General features: G+C 42.7%; 1 protein-coding gene across 4 annotated transcripts in view; it reads left to right on the top strand.

Moving 5' to 3' along the window:
- Positions 1-12812, top strand: part of CELSR1 (cadherin EGF LAG seven-pass G-type receptor 1) — a 520725-nt gene that overhangs the window by 461430 nt on the left and 46483 nt on the right. For all 4 annotated transcript variants that reach the window (XM_086967271.1, XM_086967267.1, XM_086967274.1 and 1 more), the window contains exons 21-23: positions 2204-2399; positions 3600-3767; positions 7531-7657. In XM_086967271.1, coding sequence (XP_086823397.1) covers positions 2204-2399; positions 3600-3767; positions 7531-7657 — 491 coding nt within the window. The remainder of the gene's footprint in view (positions 1-2203; positions 2400-3599; positions 3768-7530; positions 7658-12812) is intronic.

The following is a 12812-nucleotide window of genomic DNA, read 5'->3' as shown; positions in this document are numbered from 1 at the left end:
ACTTACTAAGTAGTTAAAATTCTGGATAGGGTTTAATGAAATTTGTTAAACTTCTACACATTGAGACTTCCATTGTTGGAAACACAAGTAAAGTGCACTGTCCTTATATGATTGAAAACGTTCATGAAATGGGTAGAGGAAGAGAAAATACCTTAATAGACATGGGTACCATATTATTGAATAAGATGCGGGCCCGAATGATATTGACTAGAATAACTAGGTTACTGCAAATCATCTGAACGTTCAGGCTGAAGAATCTTGTTTGATGACTGCTCTGCTACACAGAAATGTATATTTCAGGAAAATGTAATCCTCAATGCTGAATCTAAAAATATCTGCCCGAGACCTTTCTTCGTCGAAACACAGCGACTCAAAGGGATGAAGTAACAAATACATTTGCTACAAGTCTGCTAGGCACTTAGGGGCCGATTATGATGGAGGATTTTCCGCATCCTCCGGGCCGGCGGAAGCCACCGCCGGCCCGGAGGATGCGGAAAATACTCTGCGGACCCACCAAAGACCCACCGCCACATTAGGAAGGCTGGTGGGTCTTGGTTTCAGTCCGCCGCTTTTCCGCCGCGGTTGGCTTACAACCGCGGCGGAAAAGCCCTAATATGGTGGCGTGTCCCTCAGACACCGCCAGACATATTAGGATGGCTGGCAAAAAATGCTTTTCCGCGGCGGGTTCTCCGCTGTGGAAAAGCATATGGATCTTTACCTCAGGGGCCCGTAGCGGGCCCCCTGGGTGAAGGGGGTGTGGGGGTGCACATGGGTGGTACCTATGGTACCCGCCTGCATTTGTATGCAGAAATCGGCAGGCACCGCACGGTGCCTGACGCTTTCTGCATACAAAGGCAATGTATGCATTTTTTAAGTTCAAAATAAGCTTTATTGAAAGTTTTGAAAAAGTCATATAAACAATTTAAATACACGAATGCATGAAATTGATATAGAAAGAATAAATGAAATACATGGGAACGAGAATCAAAAATCAAAAATTAGATAAGAAAAAACAGTTTGCGGCGGGTGCAGCTTGAAGCCGCACCTGCCGCAATGTTAAACATAAAGGATGTGACCGCCAGGGTGGCGGTCACATCCTAATTGCACTTGAGGGAACGCCGCAGTCCATGCGGACGTTCCCTCTTACTCAGGGCTCTTTCACATCAACCCGCATGGATGCAGGTGGGGTGGAAGGCTCTGTCCGTTGCTTACCATTTGGCAACCCTGTCATGGCCCATGCTGCCAGTTTTATTTGGTATCTTTTAGGGAGCAGCAGTTGATGAAAGTAAACTTGTTTTTCAATGCCCTGTTCACTTTGTATAGCTTCCAATTGTTCACCTTCCTTAGCGATTCAGCAGCAAATGAGTGACTTTGGCTACGGGTCAACCCTGTTATGTGGTCTGAGCTTAAAGAGTGAGTGATGTCACATTCAGTACTCCGGCGATGGTGAATTGACACAAGTTATTGCAGAGGGCACTCACCTAAACCAGAACACGTGGTCAAGCACTTTCCTTCTGAGGGTGCCAGAAGCCCACATCTAGGTGCCTGTGGCCTGAAGTGGCTTTATAAGTGCTTTATAATTCATTCGACTATAAAGCATATATGGCAGACACTTTGACTGGTCATTAACTGACAGCTTATTGACAACAAAAAGTTCACTTTTCTATTTGTGTTTCAAACCAAGGTCTTCCTATAACTGACAACACATACAAGGTGTATCTGTAGGACATCTATTCCCCTCCAAGTGTCTCGTTGTGCAATAGAGAGAAAGCAGATGTTGTATTGGGTAACTGACTGTCTTTTCTGTGTTCCAGTGAACACTACATTTGAGCCTCATTAGCCCCATTGTGAGCTGCACTACTAGCCTGGCACATTCTTTATACCCTCTTTGTTAATCTTTGATATGTGTCCTTCCAAATTTCAAGTGAAATGACTTAACTAAGACATGGTTGGTGGTTATTTCCAAAAATTTGTGTTAAAAGTTTCCGCTGACTGCTGCTCCTGGTGAAGATAAAATCTTCAGACTGCTGTTCCGACACATCAAAATCGGAGTTTAAAGCTTTGAAAAATGTTCTCATCAATTAGTGGATATAAAACTAGAACATAGATCATCAGTCTCTTTCAAGTATGTGGCGTTTGATGTTTTAAGTTTACTCTGGAAAGCTCACCACTGGAATGGCAATATTTTCTGTATTTTTTCTAGTGATGTTGGCAACAGCAAAACCTTCCCGTTCAAAACGATTCGCTCGCTCTGCTAGAAGCTCGGGTAGTACCTTTGCTAGGAGGAGAAAACGACAGCCAGATGTGCCTAGTCAGTCAGCTGTCGCCATGGTGATAGTATACAGATCGCTGGGCCAGCTGTTACCAGAGCACTACGATCCTGACCGAAGGAGTTTGAGGTATGGCTCGTTTCATTGTTAATTCACAAGGTTTTCAGCACCCCGATTAATAACTAGCATACATTAAATTGACGTGTCGAATGGGTATTCTCATATTAAAAATGACATTGTTTGCATTAAAAACCCTTTATTCATTTTTTCATATTAACTTTATCTACAGTCTTAAGCACTACATTTCTGCTGTTTCTAAGCGCTGTAAATACCATATGTTAGTATTCTCTATTTTACGGTACTCCATGTTCCCACCTTGGAAGGAGGAAAAGCATGTCTGCCTTGCTTGGATTTTAAACTCTTGACCTCCCGAACTCCTCTTTTGTCAGCAGTGAGCATTTAGCTCACTAGGCCGTATAGTTGGTGTCCTCCAGTGGAAGGATTGCTCCATAAACCTTACCTTCTGCGAATGTAATATTCTTCAGAGTCAAGTGCGGTCCTTTACGGTCGCATATGGACATTTTGTAAGTTCTTTATGATAGATTTAATAATTACACAACGAAATCTCAGTGGAGAGGGGTTAGAGGTTTGACACCAAACCCAGTTATGTGGAGCTATTTCTGGTGCAAAATATAAAGTCAGCTTGATGGTGTTTGGGTTGAGGTTGACGAGGGTTTTATAGTGCAGTGGGCCCAATACACTGAGGGTGGAGCTCGTTTGTTATTTTTGAACATATACACTCTTAACTATGACCAGATTTAATTTTTCTGATGATTTTTCACTATGAGGGACCTTTTCTTCAGGTAGCGTGAGCCATTTCCCAGAATCTTTGTGCATGTTGAACCTGCTTCACCTTTGGCTTCGTGGATTTGGCTCCCATTTGCAGGGCGGACATGCCTTAACCCTTCAGACAGTCTGTCTTAATTCAGGACTATGCAGGATTGGTACCTTACCAGTAAATACGAGTACAGCATGATCAAATGCATCAAATCTTAAATTATGTGTGTATTAAACCATTCAAACTTGTGATCAATGGTTTTATGATGTCAGCAATTTTCATTTGACAGATAAATGGACATAAGTGGAGAAGAGATAAAATGAAGCCAGATGTGATCATAGCTAAAAAAAAATCTTTGCGGTGTCATACCTTTCATATAGCCTTGGGCCCATGGTGTTAATTCTCTCAGTTTTAGAACTCATAATATCTAGAATAATTTACTCATAATATAGGTTTTTGCTTATTTTTGTCTTTGCTCTTACTGTCCTTAGACTACCGAATCGACCCATTATTAACACTCCCATTGTGAGCACCACGATTCACAATGAAGGAGAACCAATGCGAAGTCAACTGGAAAAGCCAATTACTTTGGAATACGCAATGCTGGAAACCGAGGAGAGGACTAAGCCAGTGTGTGTCTTCTGGAACCACTCCATCGTGTGAGTTATATCATGTGACATGTATTGTGGAAAGTCGATTTTTTGGTCGAGCAACTCCCTGAGAAGATGGAATATCAGTGGTGTTGATCATACAGGCAGTAGATTGTAGACTTGTCGAATGGAACAGTGTGCAATAGGTCCTTCTGTCCTGTACCTTTCAGAAGTTCAGAAATCTATGCTATATTAAATTAATTAATACACCATTAACTGTAAGATTGAAGCTTTGTAGTAATGAGTTTGCAAGCAGTTCAGACAGGAGATACCTTCTCTATTATGGCATTTGTCACAACGCCCTAGTTAAACAAAATTAAGAATGTAGTCCCACAGGTCCATTGCTCTGGTCTCTGTTTGGGGGGAGGGGGGGATTTGTAACTTGTTAGGAATTCACCAAGAAGCATGTGCATTAGCACAATGCTTTTTTATTCTGCAAAGGAAAAGTATTTATCTGCAGAGAAAACATTTTCCCTAGATCTCCATAAAAAATAGTCCTACTCCTGATCCGCTTTCCCCTGAAAAGGTATTTGCTATGGCCTTTGAGAGGAGCAAATTTGTGTGTGTTTTCCGGATGAGAAAAAATACCAGTGTGTGCATGCTCATGAACTTAGACGTTTGTGAGTGTCCTCTTTCTTAAGCATGATGACCCATCAAAATGCCCACCCCTACAATGTGAATGTGAGAATCCTGTGACTCTGGAAACGTTTCCACATTTGTAAGTGAATGTAGGAGCTTAAAATCCCAATAATCTTCAGTGAATCAAGGCATAGTTTTTTTTGCACCACTTAGATTCTGGCCCTTAGTCCTTAATCATACGGCATAGCATTCAGGACTACTGTTTTGGGATGTTTCATGTATTTCTGTCAAGTGTATCAATATATTTTTGTACTATGGTGGCCATACTGGTCTGACAAAAAGGTATGGAGAGAAATTACTTCTTTCTCTCCACTTGTTATACTACTTTTGTCAATGCCCGACACTTAAATTAAATTCTTAAGCAGAATCGTTCTTTGAGAACAAAGTTTTATTCAGCTGAATAACATGGTAGATGTCAGACAAAAAACTCAAAGCACAGGTAGTTATACCCGCGTCCAGCAATGAAAATTTACAGAACTGTTCACTTCGCAGGAATGGGAAACAGATGTGCATTCAATATACGTGTAACTCCTTACTGGTACATTCATAACATTCGTTAATCGGTACACTCTTCCCACTGCAGATTCAACCTTGAGAAGTTCTTGCAAATGCCAAAACATCATATCTCACTCCCTAGTCTTCCCATACCACCTGGAGCATAGCTCTGCAAAGCATCATTAATTATTAGTCACTGTGATTCATCCTGTTAACCTTACGCTTATCCCATCTTGTCTTTTTCAGCTGTTGGTATTTATCCGCATACATAGAGGGGGTCCTTTTTAGCCACGCTCCTGGTTGTTGTGGTTTTTTGCTAACCGTTTTAGATTAGTGAATAACCTCTTAGAGGGGTAGTTGGAGGTTTGGGGCCTTTGGGGCGACAGATGCTTCCACTTCAGAAGTGTAGGGTGGGATTGGTTGGGGGGTGAGGGAGACCGTTGTCTCCCAGCAGTTGGTTATTTTAAGCCGCCTAAGGGACGCTGTTCGTTGTTCTCACAGGCAGCCGTAACTCCCTAGTTGTTCTCGCAGTTGACAAGCAGATCACCACTTTGTATGTTTTTCCCCTGGGTCCTGGGCCCGAATGGGTAACCCCCATGGCTGGAACGGTCCCACGCCTATACCCGCCCTTCCACACATCACTCTTTTCGATGGCGAACACCCTCAATAGACCTATCCATGTCCTTTCCTGGAACATCAATGGCCTCCTTGATCGAATCAAGCGCACAGCTGTCCTTCGCGCAGCCCACCGCCACGGGCCGGACATCCTGTTTCTCCAAAAGATGCATCTCCTGGGTACACAATGCAATTTCTTAGCCAGATATGGATTTGATAGGTTCTGGCACTATGGGTTTGCGCGAGGTTCCCGAGGGGTGGCTATCCTACTTAGGAAAGGGTTTCCCTTTGCCCTGGCTAGAGCCGAGACCGATGCACAGGGCCACTATGTGGCCGTCTCTGAAACGATTGAGGGACGCCCCATGAGCCTCTTATGCACTTATATTCCACCTGCACTACTGCCCTCCACCCTTCGGCACCTTACGCTTGTCTTCTCCTCCTTTCCACAGGGCCTCACGGTGGTCGGGGGAGATTTTAATGCCGTCCTGCAAGCCCTGCGTTGGTCATCGGCCTTGGGACTTTGTGATAGATGGGTAGGGCAGGGGTGTCCCACATATACCTGTCACTAGTTAATAATGGCCCCGCATCCCAAGAGGGGCTCAGAGCACGATGGGAGGGATGGTTGGGCCCCTTAGTAGAGGCGGATTGGCGAGATGCCCTTATGGCGCCCAAAACCCTGACCACTTTCTCCAAGTTGCGCCTGGTACAACTTTATTACCTGCACGCTGTCTACCTCACTCCACTGCGCCTTTTCCAGGCCCGTATGAGATCATCCCCAGCAAGCACGCGCTGTGACGCCGCACCAGCTGACTTCTATCACATGGTATGGCAATGCCCGGCTTTGGCGCCGTTCTGTAAAGGGGTTGAACTTGAACTTACGCAGGCCCTGGGATGGGAGGTTCCCCAAGACCCGAGACGTATGCTGCTGGGGGTGTTTGATGGCCTAGATGGCTCCAGGACAGATAGGAACTTCCTGGGGACGGCTGTAGCAGTGGCAAAAGGGATATTGTGGCGCTTTGGTCCCAAGCTAAGGCGCCGACGGTGCAGAAGTGGAGGAGGGGAGTGGACTGATGTGGGATGCAGGAGGAGTCTCTCTTCAAGGCCCGGGGTTGTCCGGAGTTATTTGGTAAAGTGTGGGGTACATTATTTAATCTGCTGCCATTGTAATAATCGGTCTAATTTTTTATACCTGCAATGCATATTTGTTCTGCAGTACCCGATTCGACCGGTTAACCCATGTCCTGTTGACTGTGACTAACGCTACGTTCCTTTTTCTCATGATCAACCTGCTGCCAATGAATTTCTCGTGTTTTGAAAAATGCAATAAAATTGATTATAAAAAAAAAATTGGTCACTGAACATTGAGTGTGCATTAGTGCTGTAGTAACGCGCTTAATGACTAGGGCAAGATGGAATCGGTTTAATGTTTGCGTTTAAAGCCTAGGCACCTACACACTTTTGCCTAGCTCAACTACTTCTTTTGCAAGATACTTGTGTTGGTTGCATATATGAAGTGGGTTATCCAACATTATGCCCAAATGTATCTCTGCGTTTCTCTAACGGATCCATACGTTGCTCATGTGTCCGACCCACAGCACACAATTTCACATTAAATTTAATACCACAACATTTGTATGAGTTCAGCATTCCACTCTTGTCGGAGTGTTGGTCTCATCTTGGCTGGTTCATCAAAGGCTAAAGTTTATTCCATCCTTTTTTATATTTTAAAAACAAGATGCGTGTTTGTACAAGGCATGAATACTGTAGATATTTTTAAGCAGTCTCATTGGTTTGTTATTTACATTTTAGCAATAAATGCAGTCACATGAGCAGAGCACATGTAAGACTAACACTATCTAGACAATTGCTCTCATCAGAGGAAGGGGAAAGTGAAGGACTTTGAATAAGGGATGATGTGAAACTGTTTTGTAAGAACTCATGAATAATTGTAGGGAAGTCTATATTACCTGATGGGATTCTGAAATAGTCATCTCTGACACACGCTTCTTTCTTTCTTCAACAGGATCGGAGGAACAGGGGGATGGTCTTCGAAAGGATGCGAGCTTGTGTCTCGAAACGAGACTCACATAACCTGCCAGTGCAACCACATGACCAGTTTTGCTGTGCTGATGGACATCTCAAAGCGAGAGGTTAGTTATCAGTGGGAAATAATGCACTCTGATGCTTCTGACCATATCTGTAGCAAGGCCCTGATCTGCACAAAAGACATCAGGACTATTTTTGAAAAGCACTTGGGCATACTTTTCATATGGTGCAGGTTAGCAGCCTTGTGAGTTTTCCCTTCGACCCCCTCCAATTTCTGGGCATATCACTATAATTTTACGGAAGTCCGGCATGGGGTGGGTAATGCACGTCCCTCATCCTAAAGCCCCAAGGGGTTCCGAAAGGAGATGGCTTACACAGATTTGGCCATTCATAGCCCAAGCATGAAAGTAGGCTTGTAGATTTTTGGGTTTCATTGCAGAATCATTAGTAAAGAATGATTTTCTCCTGTGGACCGCTCCATTAATAGCAAGTTTTATTTTATTCTTTGGTGACTATGGTACCCCTTAGATTACAATATCTGTCCACCAATGCAAGAATGCTGTGAACTCAGATTACGTTAATTAACATTGTTGTGTTTGGCCTCACCCTTGAGAGTCCTTGTAAAGTGAATCAGAAAAGAAATTCTCACGTTATAAGTGTGTGATGCAAAAAAAACATACCTGGGTGATTTCTGACAGGACATTGACATATTTGAAACAGCTAACTGAAAGTACATGGTTGAAACGGCAAACATGCAAGATTTGACTTTGAATGAAATAATAAACCAACATATGTGTGCATACTGCTTGCCAGTTTAGCTACATTTTAGGCGCATAAGTGTACTACAAAGCTTAGAAAGTACCTTAACTTGCACATATAAATTACTTAAAATCCTCACCATTATATTGTGTTCATCTGTGACCACTGTCAAACTGAAATTCAGTGTCAAAGGTGCCCTTCAAAAGAGACAGTTGTACTTTATCTTCACATGGTTAGCTTGTCCATTGAAAGAAAGGTCATTTGCAAAGTTGCATCAATAAATATTGTTTCTGCTTCAAAGCAATGATTCACTGGCATTCTTTACCTGTTAGTCGGACATGCAGAAATGTAGGGCATAGTTCGCAAACATAAATTACACTTTTGAGTAAGTTTACTACCTTTTGCTAATACACAAAATCAAAGTGTAAGGTACAACAAAAATATAGCAAGTTCAGCACCACATATGGCCAATGGCTGGTACTGCAATACACTCCCGTCGAAATGAATGCAGGGAATTAAAAGTAAAACCTCAAAGGCAATAAGACTAAATTAAATTAACATATTTAAAACAGGTATAAATATAAAATACAACAATTTAATGTTAAAAGATGTATAACAAAACTACACATGTATTTAATTATTTAATATTTTAATAACTTTTTAAATGAAATTAGTATAGCAATGTTTTTTTATTAAAATATAACTTAATTAATTTAAATTTAAAAATTGCTATTCAACACATTTTACAATCATTAATGCATATTGTTTTTCTTTATGTGGGACTTTATTTTTTGTTTTAAAGTTCAGAAGCCTCATTTCAAGTATTATATATCTATTATGTAGTTATTTCAAAATTAAGTTAATAATGTTATTTGTATTTTATTTTACAGTTGACATAAATGTATAACATTTATTTACATTAATATTTAACATACAATAATTTTTTATATTTATTTTCAAGTCAAATATATATTTTTTAATTTTCTGTATACCTGACGTAAGGCAGGCTCTATATTTGGGGCGGAGGTACCTTCATGGTAAAGTATAGGGAACATTTTTTTAACTCCATATCTTCATGCTACCATTGCGGTTTTACAGCCCTGGGCTATCGTTTTTAACCTGGGTCCATATTACAGATAGGGCACACTTTCCCTGTTTGTACCAAGCACAAAAGGTTAAATTGTGCCATATTATGATGAATGCACAACCCTCAGGGTAGTTTCGGATGTTTGCTGCCCCTGGGACAGTGCATTCAAGTGACACATGGAGCGACTGCTTCATGGCCTTTGAGGCAACCCACTAGTACTTTAAAAAGGGATTAGAGATCCTCTTGCAGGCAGATGCAGTGAGTGAATGCACGTCCTGCATCTGAAAGTCTGGAGGGTCCATGGAAACTCCCGTTCTCCTCTCAAGAGGGCTGCTCTCAGTGGGTGCATTAACAGTGCGCCAACTTTTTGTGGCGCACTTTTAGTATGTCCCATTCAAATGAAAGAACCTCCTCTCTGTAGCGCTGGTGCTACATGAGCGCAAAAGCAATATCACAGAAGGAGGTGCACATGCGTCTGCAACCTCTTCTGTAGTACCAAAGTTCCCCAGGGGTGTATAAAGCAGGCACATGTGCCTGTTGTGTCTCTGGGCACTTTCTGTAATAGGGCTCATGATTAGTAACTAAGTATGGGTGCATTTTGCGGATCTGCGGTCCGCGAATTCGCACAAAATCGCAAAAAAATCAGCGAAATCAGATTTTTTGCGATTTGCACTATACTCAACTGGAGTACTTTCTACTGGCTAATCAGTAAGTGCTACCTCGTTGGGTAAATGTATAGTGCGTTTCCTACACTGCAGCTGCGTAAAGGGCCAGAAGATTTGTCTCCACTGACCATGTGTGCCTGTAACTTTGCCACTGCGCCAAAAGGCACCGAGGTCCCTTGAGTGAGCTGTCCATCATAGTTGGGAAAGGGTGGGAAGACGTTTGATACCGCTAGTGTGTGGTGCAGGGCCGAATGCCAGTGCTGCTATGCGTGTTCACATGCCTCTTGTGTATAAAGGGTCTGAGCGCGAACAGGGCAGCAGGTGAGGAGAAAGCAGCCTCCTGGCCACAGGAACTACAAGGGGATCATGCTCGAGAAACTCATGGATGCAAAGACCTCCCCGAAGTATTACAGCTAATTTTTGACGGCAGAGACGGGGTTAAAGCACACTTGGCCAGCCTCGACCGTGCTCACTAATGTATAGTGCTTTTCCTACACTGCAGCTGCGTAAAGGGCCAGAAGATTTGTCTCCACTGACCGTGTGTGCCTGTAACTTAGCCACCGCGCTAAAAGACGCCGAGGTCCCTTGAGTGAGCTGTCCATCATAGTCTGGAAAGGGTGGGAAGACGTTTTATACCGCTAGTGTGTGGTGCGGGGCCGAACGGGCGGGGCTGCTATGCATGTTCACATGCCTCTTGTGTATAAAGGGTCAGAGAGGGAGCAGGGCAGCAGGTGAGGAGAAAGCAGCCTCCTGGCCACAGGAACTACACGGGTATCACGCTTGAGAAACTCATGGATGCAAAGACCTCCCTCGAGTATTACAGCTAATTTTCAATGGCAGATATCGGGTTAAAGCACACTTGCCCAGCCTCGACCGTGCTCACTAATGTTTTGGGCTGATTAAAACGTTACTGAATTTGAGCTTCAACTCGGGCACCTGCTTCTTCTGTAAGTGCTTCCTGTTGAGGTTTAATTTTTGTGACATGAGCCTCGTGCCAGAATGAATCCTGCCCTGCATAGTTATCCACGAAGATGCCACTATGATGGACGAAGCTGTCCATCATAGTGAGGAAAGGGCGGGAAGACGTTTGATACTGCTAGTGTGTGGTGCGGGCCGAACGGGCGGCCTTGCTATGCGTGTTCACATGCCTCTTGTGTATAAAGGGTCAGAGAGCGAGCAGGGCAGCAGGTGAGGAGAAAGCAGCCTCCTGGCAACAGGAACTACACGGGGATCACCCTCGAGAAACTCATGGATGCAAAGACCTCCCTGAAGTATTACAGCTAATTTTCGACGGCAGAGACGGGGTTAAAGGCAAGCACACTTGCCCAGCCTCAACCGTGCTCACTAATGTTTTGGGCTGATTAAAACGTTACTGAATTTGAGCTTCAACTCGGGCACCTGCTTTATTCATATCTGTAAGTGCTTCCTGTTGAGGTTTAATTTTTATGACAGGAACCTCGTGCCATACTTGTAACTATTCTCTGACCCTACTTCAAGGGTCAGAGCAGTGTCAGAGAATAGTTGCAAGTAGGCAACAAACTCTGGAGGCGCCGCTCAGGAAGCACTTACAGGGTTACAGCAGGTGCCCAAGTTGAAGTTAATTTCTTTGTAACCATTTTGTAAATGGTTACAAAGAAAGTAGCTTCAACTTGGGCACCTGCTGTAACCCTGTAAGTGCTTCATGGAAAATATGTCCTGCTCGCGGATTCGTGGATTTTTCTGCAATTACGCGAGATTCGCGGATCGCGAAATTTCCAAAAATCGGCAAATTCCGTGAGCGGAACTAATTTTCGGCCCACACTTATTAGTAACAGAAACTTCCAGATTTGGAAACATGATTGGCTGCATGTGGGTTGGATTTTATATTTTTATGTGCATGAGTAAATTTCCACAGTGTTGTTGAATATAAATGCCCCCATGATCACCTACACAATACCCTTGCAACATTTTATTAACAATATTAACTCCCGGCAATAGTATGCAGATATTTAGGTGGCTAAGCACACTTTTAAGCTACTGTGACGTCAAATCAAATTTCTTCATAATGTCATAGTACTAAAATTCAAAGGCAATGCAACCTTAAACTTTCAAAAGTCATAGGTATATCAGTTTGCTCAGTGTCTACTGGATGATTGGACGTAGAAAGGAAGAAGGCTACACATGATTGGTTGAGACGGTGTTATCATCAGTGATTACAAGACACAACAGTGCTGTGCCTTTGTGAGATTCTTCCACACAGGCATGTATTTCACATGATAAACCAAACATTTTCTGGACTGTAGTTTCTTTGTGATTGTATAGGGTGTGATGTTTGAAAATATAAACTGATGGTGTCAAGTTAAGTTTGGATATACATCGTCAGTTTCCAAATTATGTGGTGGCTTTCAGTATTGCTTTCCAATTACATGTTTGCAGTTAGGGCTACGATCAAAGTCTATGGCTAAGAGCTTCGATTTCAAGGTAGTTCTAAAAATGGTTTTGAAAAAATAGGGGACAAATATATTCCTAAAGGAGGAGGAATATTCGCAGAATATAAATAGATATTTTTATGTAAGATTTTTCAACGTATTATTTTCCCTTGAAAAGTCAATTGCAACCCAAGGAAATAGAAAAATGTGACCTTCATTAAAAAAGTTGGCAATGAAAAAATGAAATGAAGTTGTATTTTTTCGAGCTGCACTAAAATAAAAGTCAGTGGAATACTGTTGTATATATGTTATGTTTGTGACATTTGATTTGATGGTTTGT

This window comes from Lissotriton vulgaris, chromosome 1_1, assembly GCF_964263255.1.
Source record: "Lissotriton vulgaris chromosome 1_1, aLisVul1.2, whole genome shotgun sequence".
NCBI classification, from domain to species: domain Eukaryota; kingdom Metazoa; phylum Chordata; class Amphibia; order Caudata; family Salamandridae; genus Lissotriton; species Lissotriton vulgaris.
Note: the sequence above shows the minus strand (reverse complement) of the source record. Positions and strands in the feature narration are given on the sequence as shown.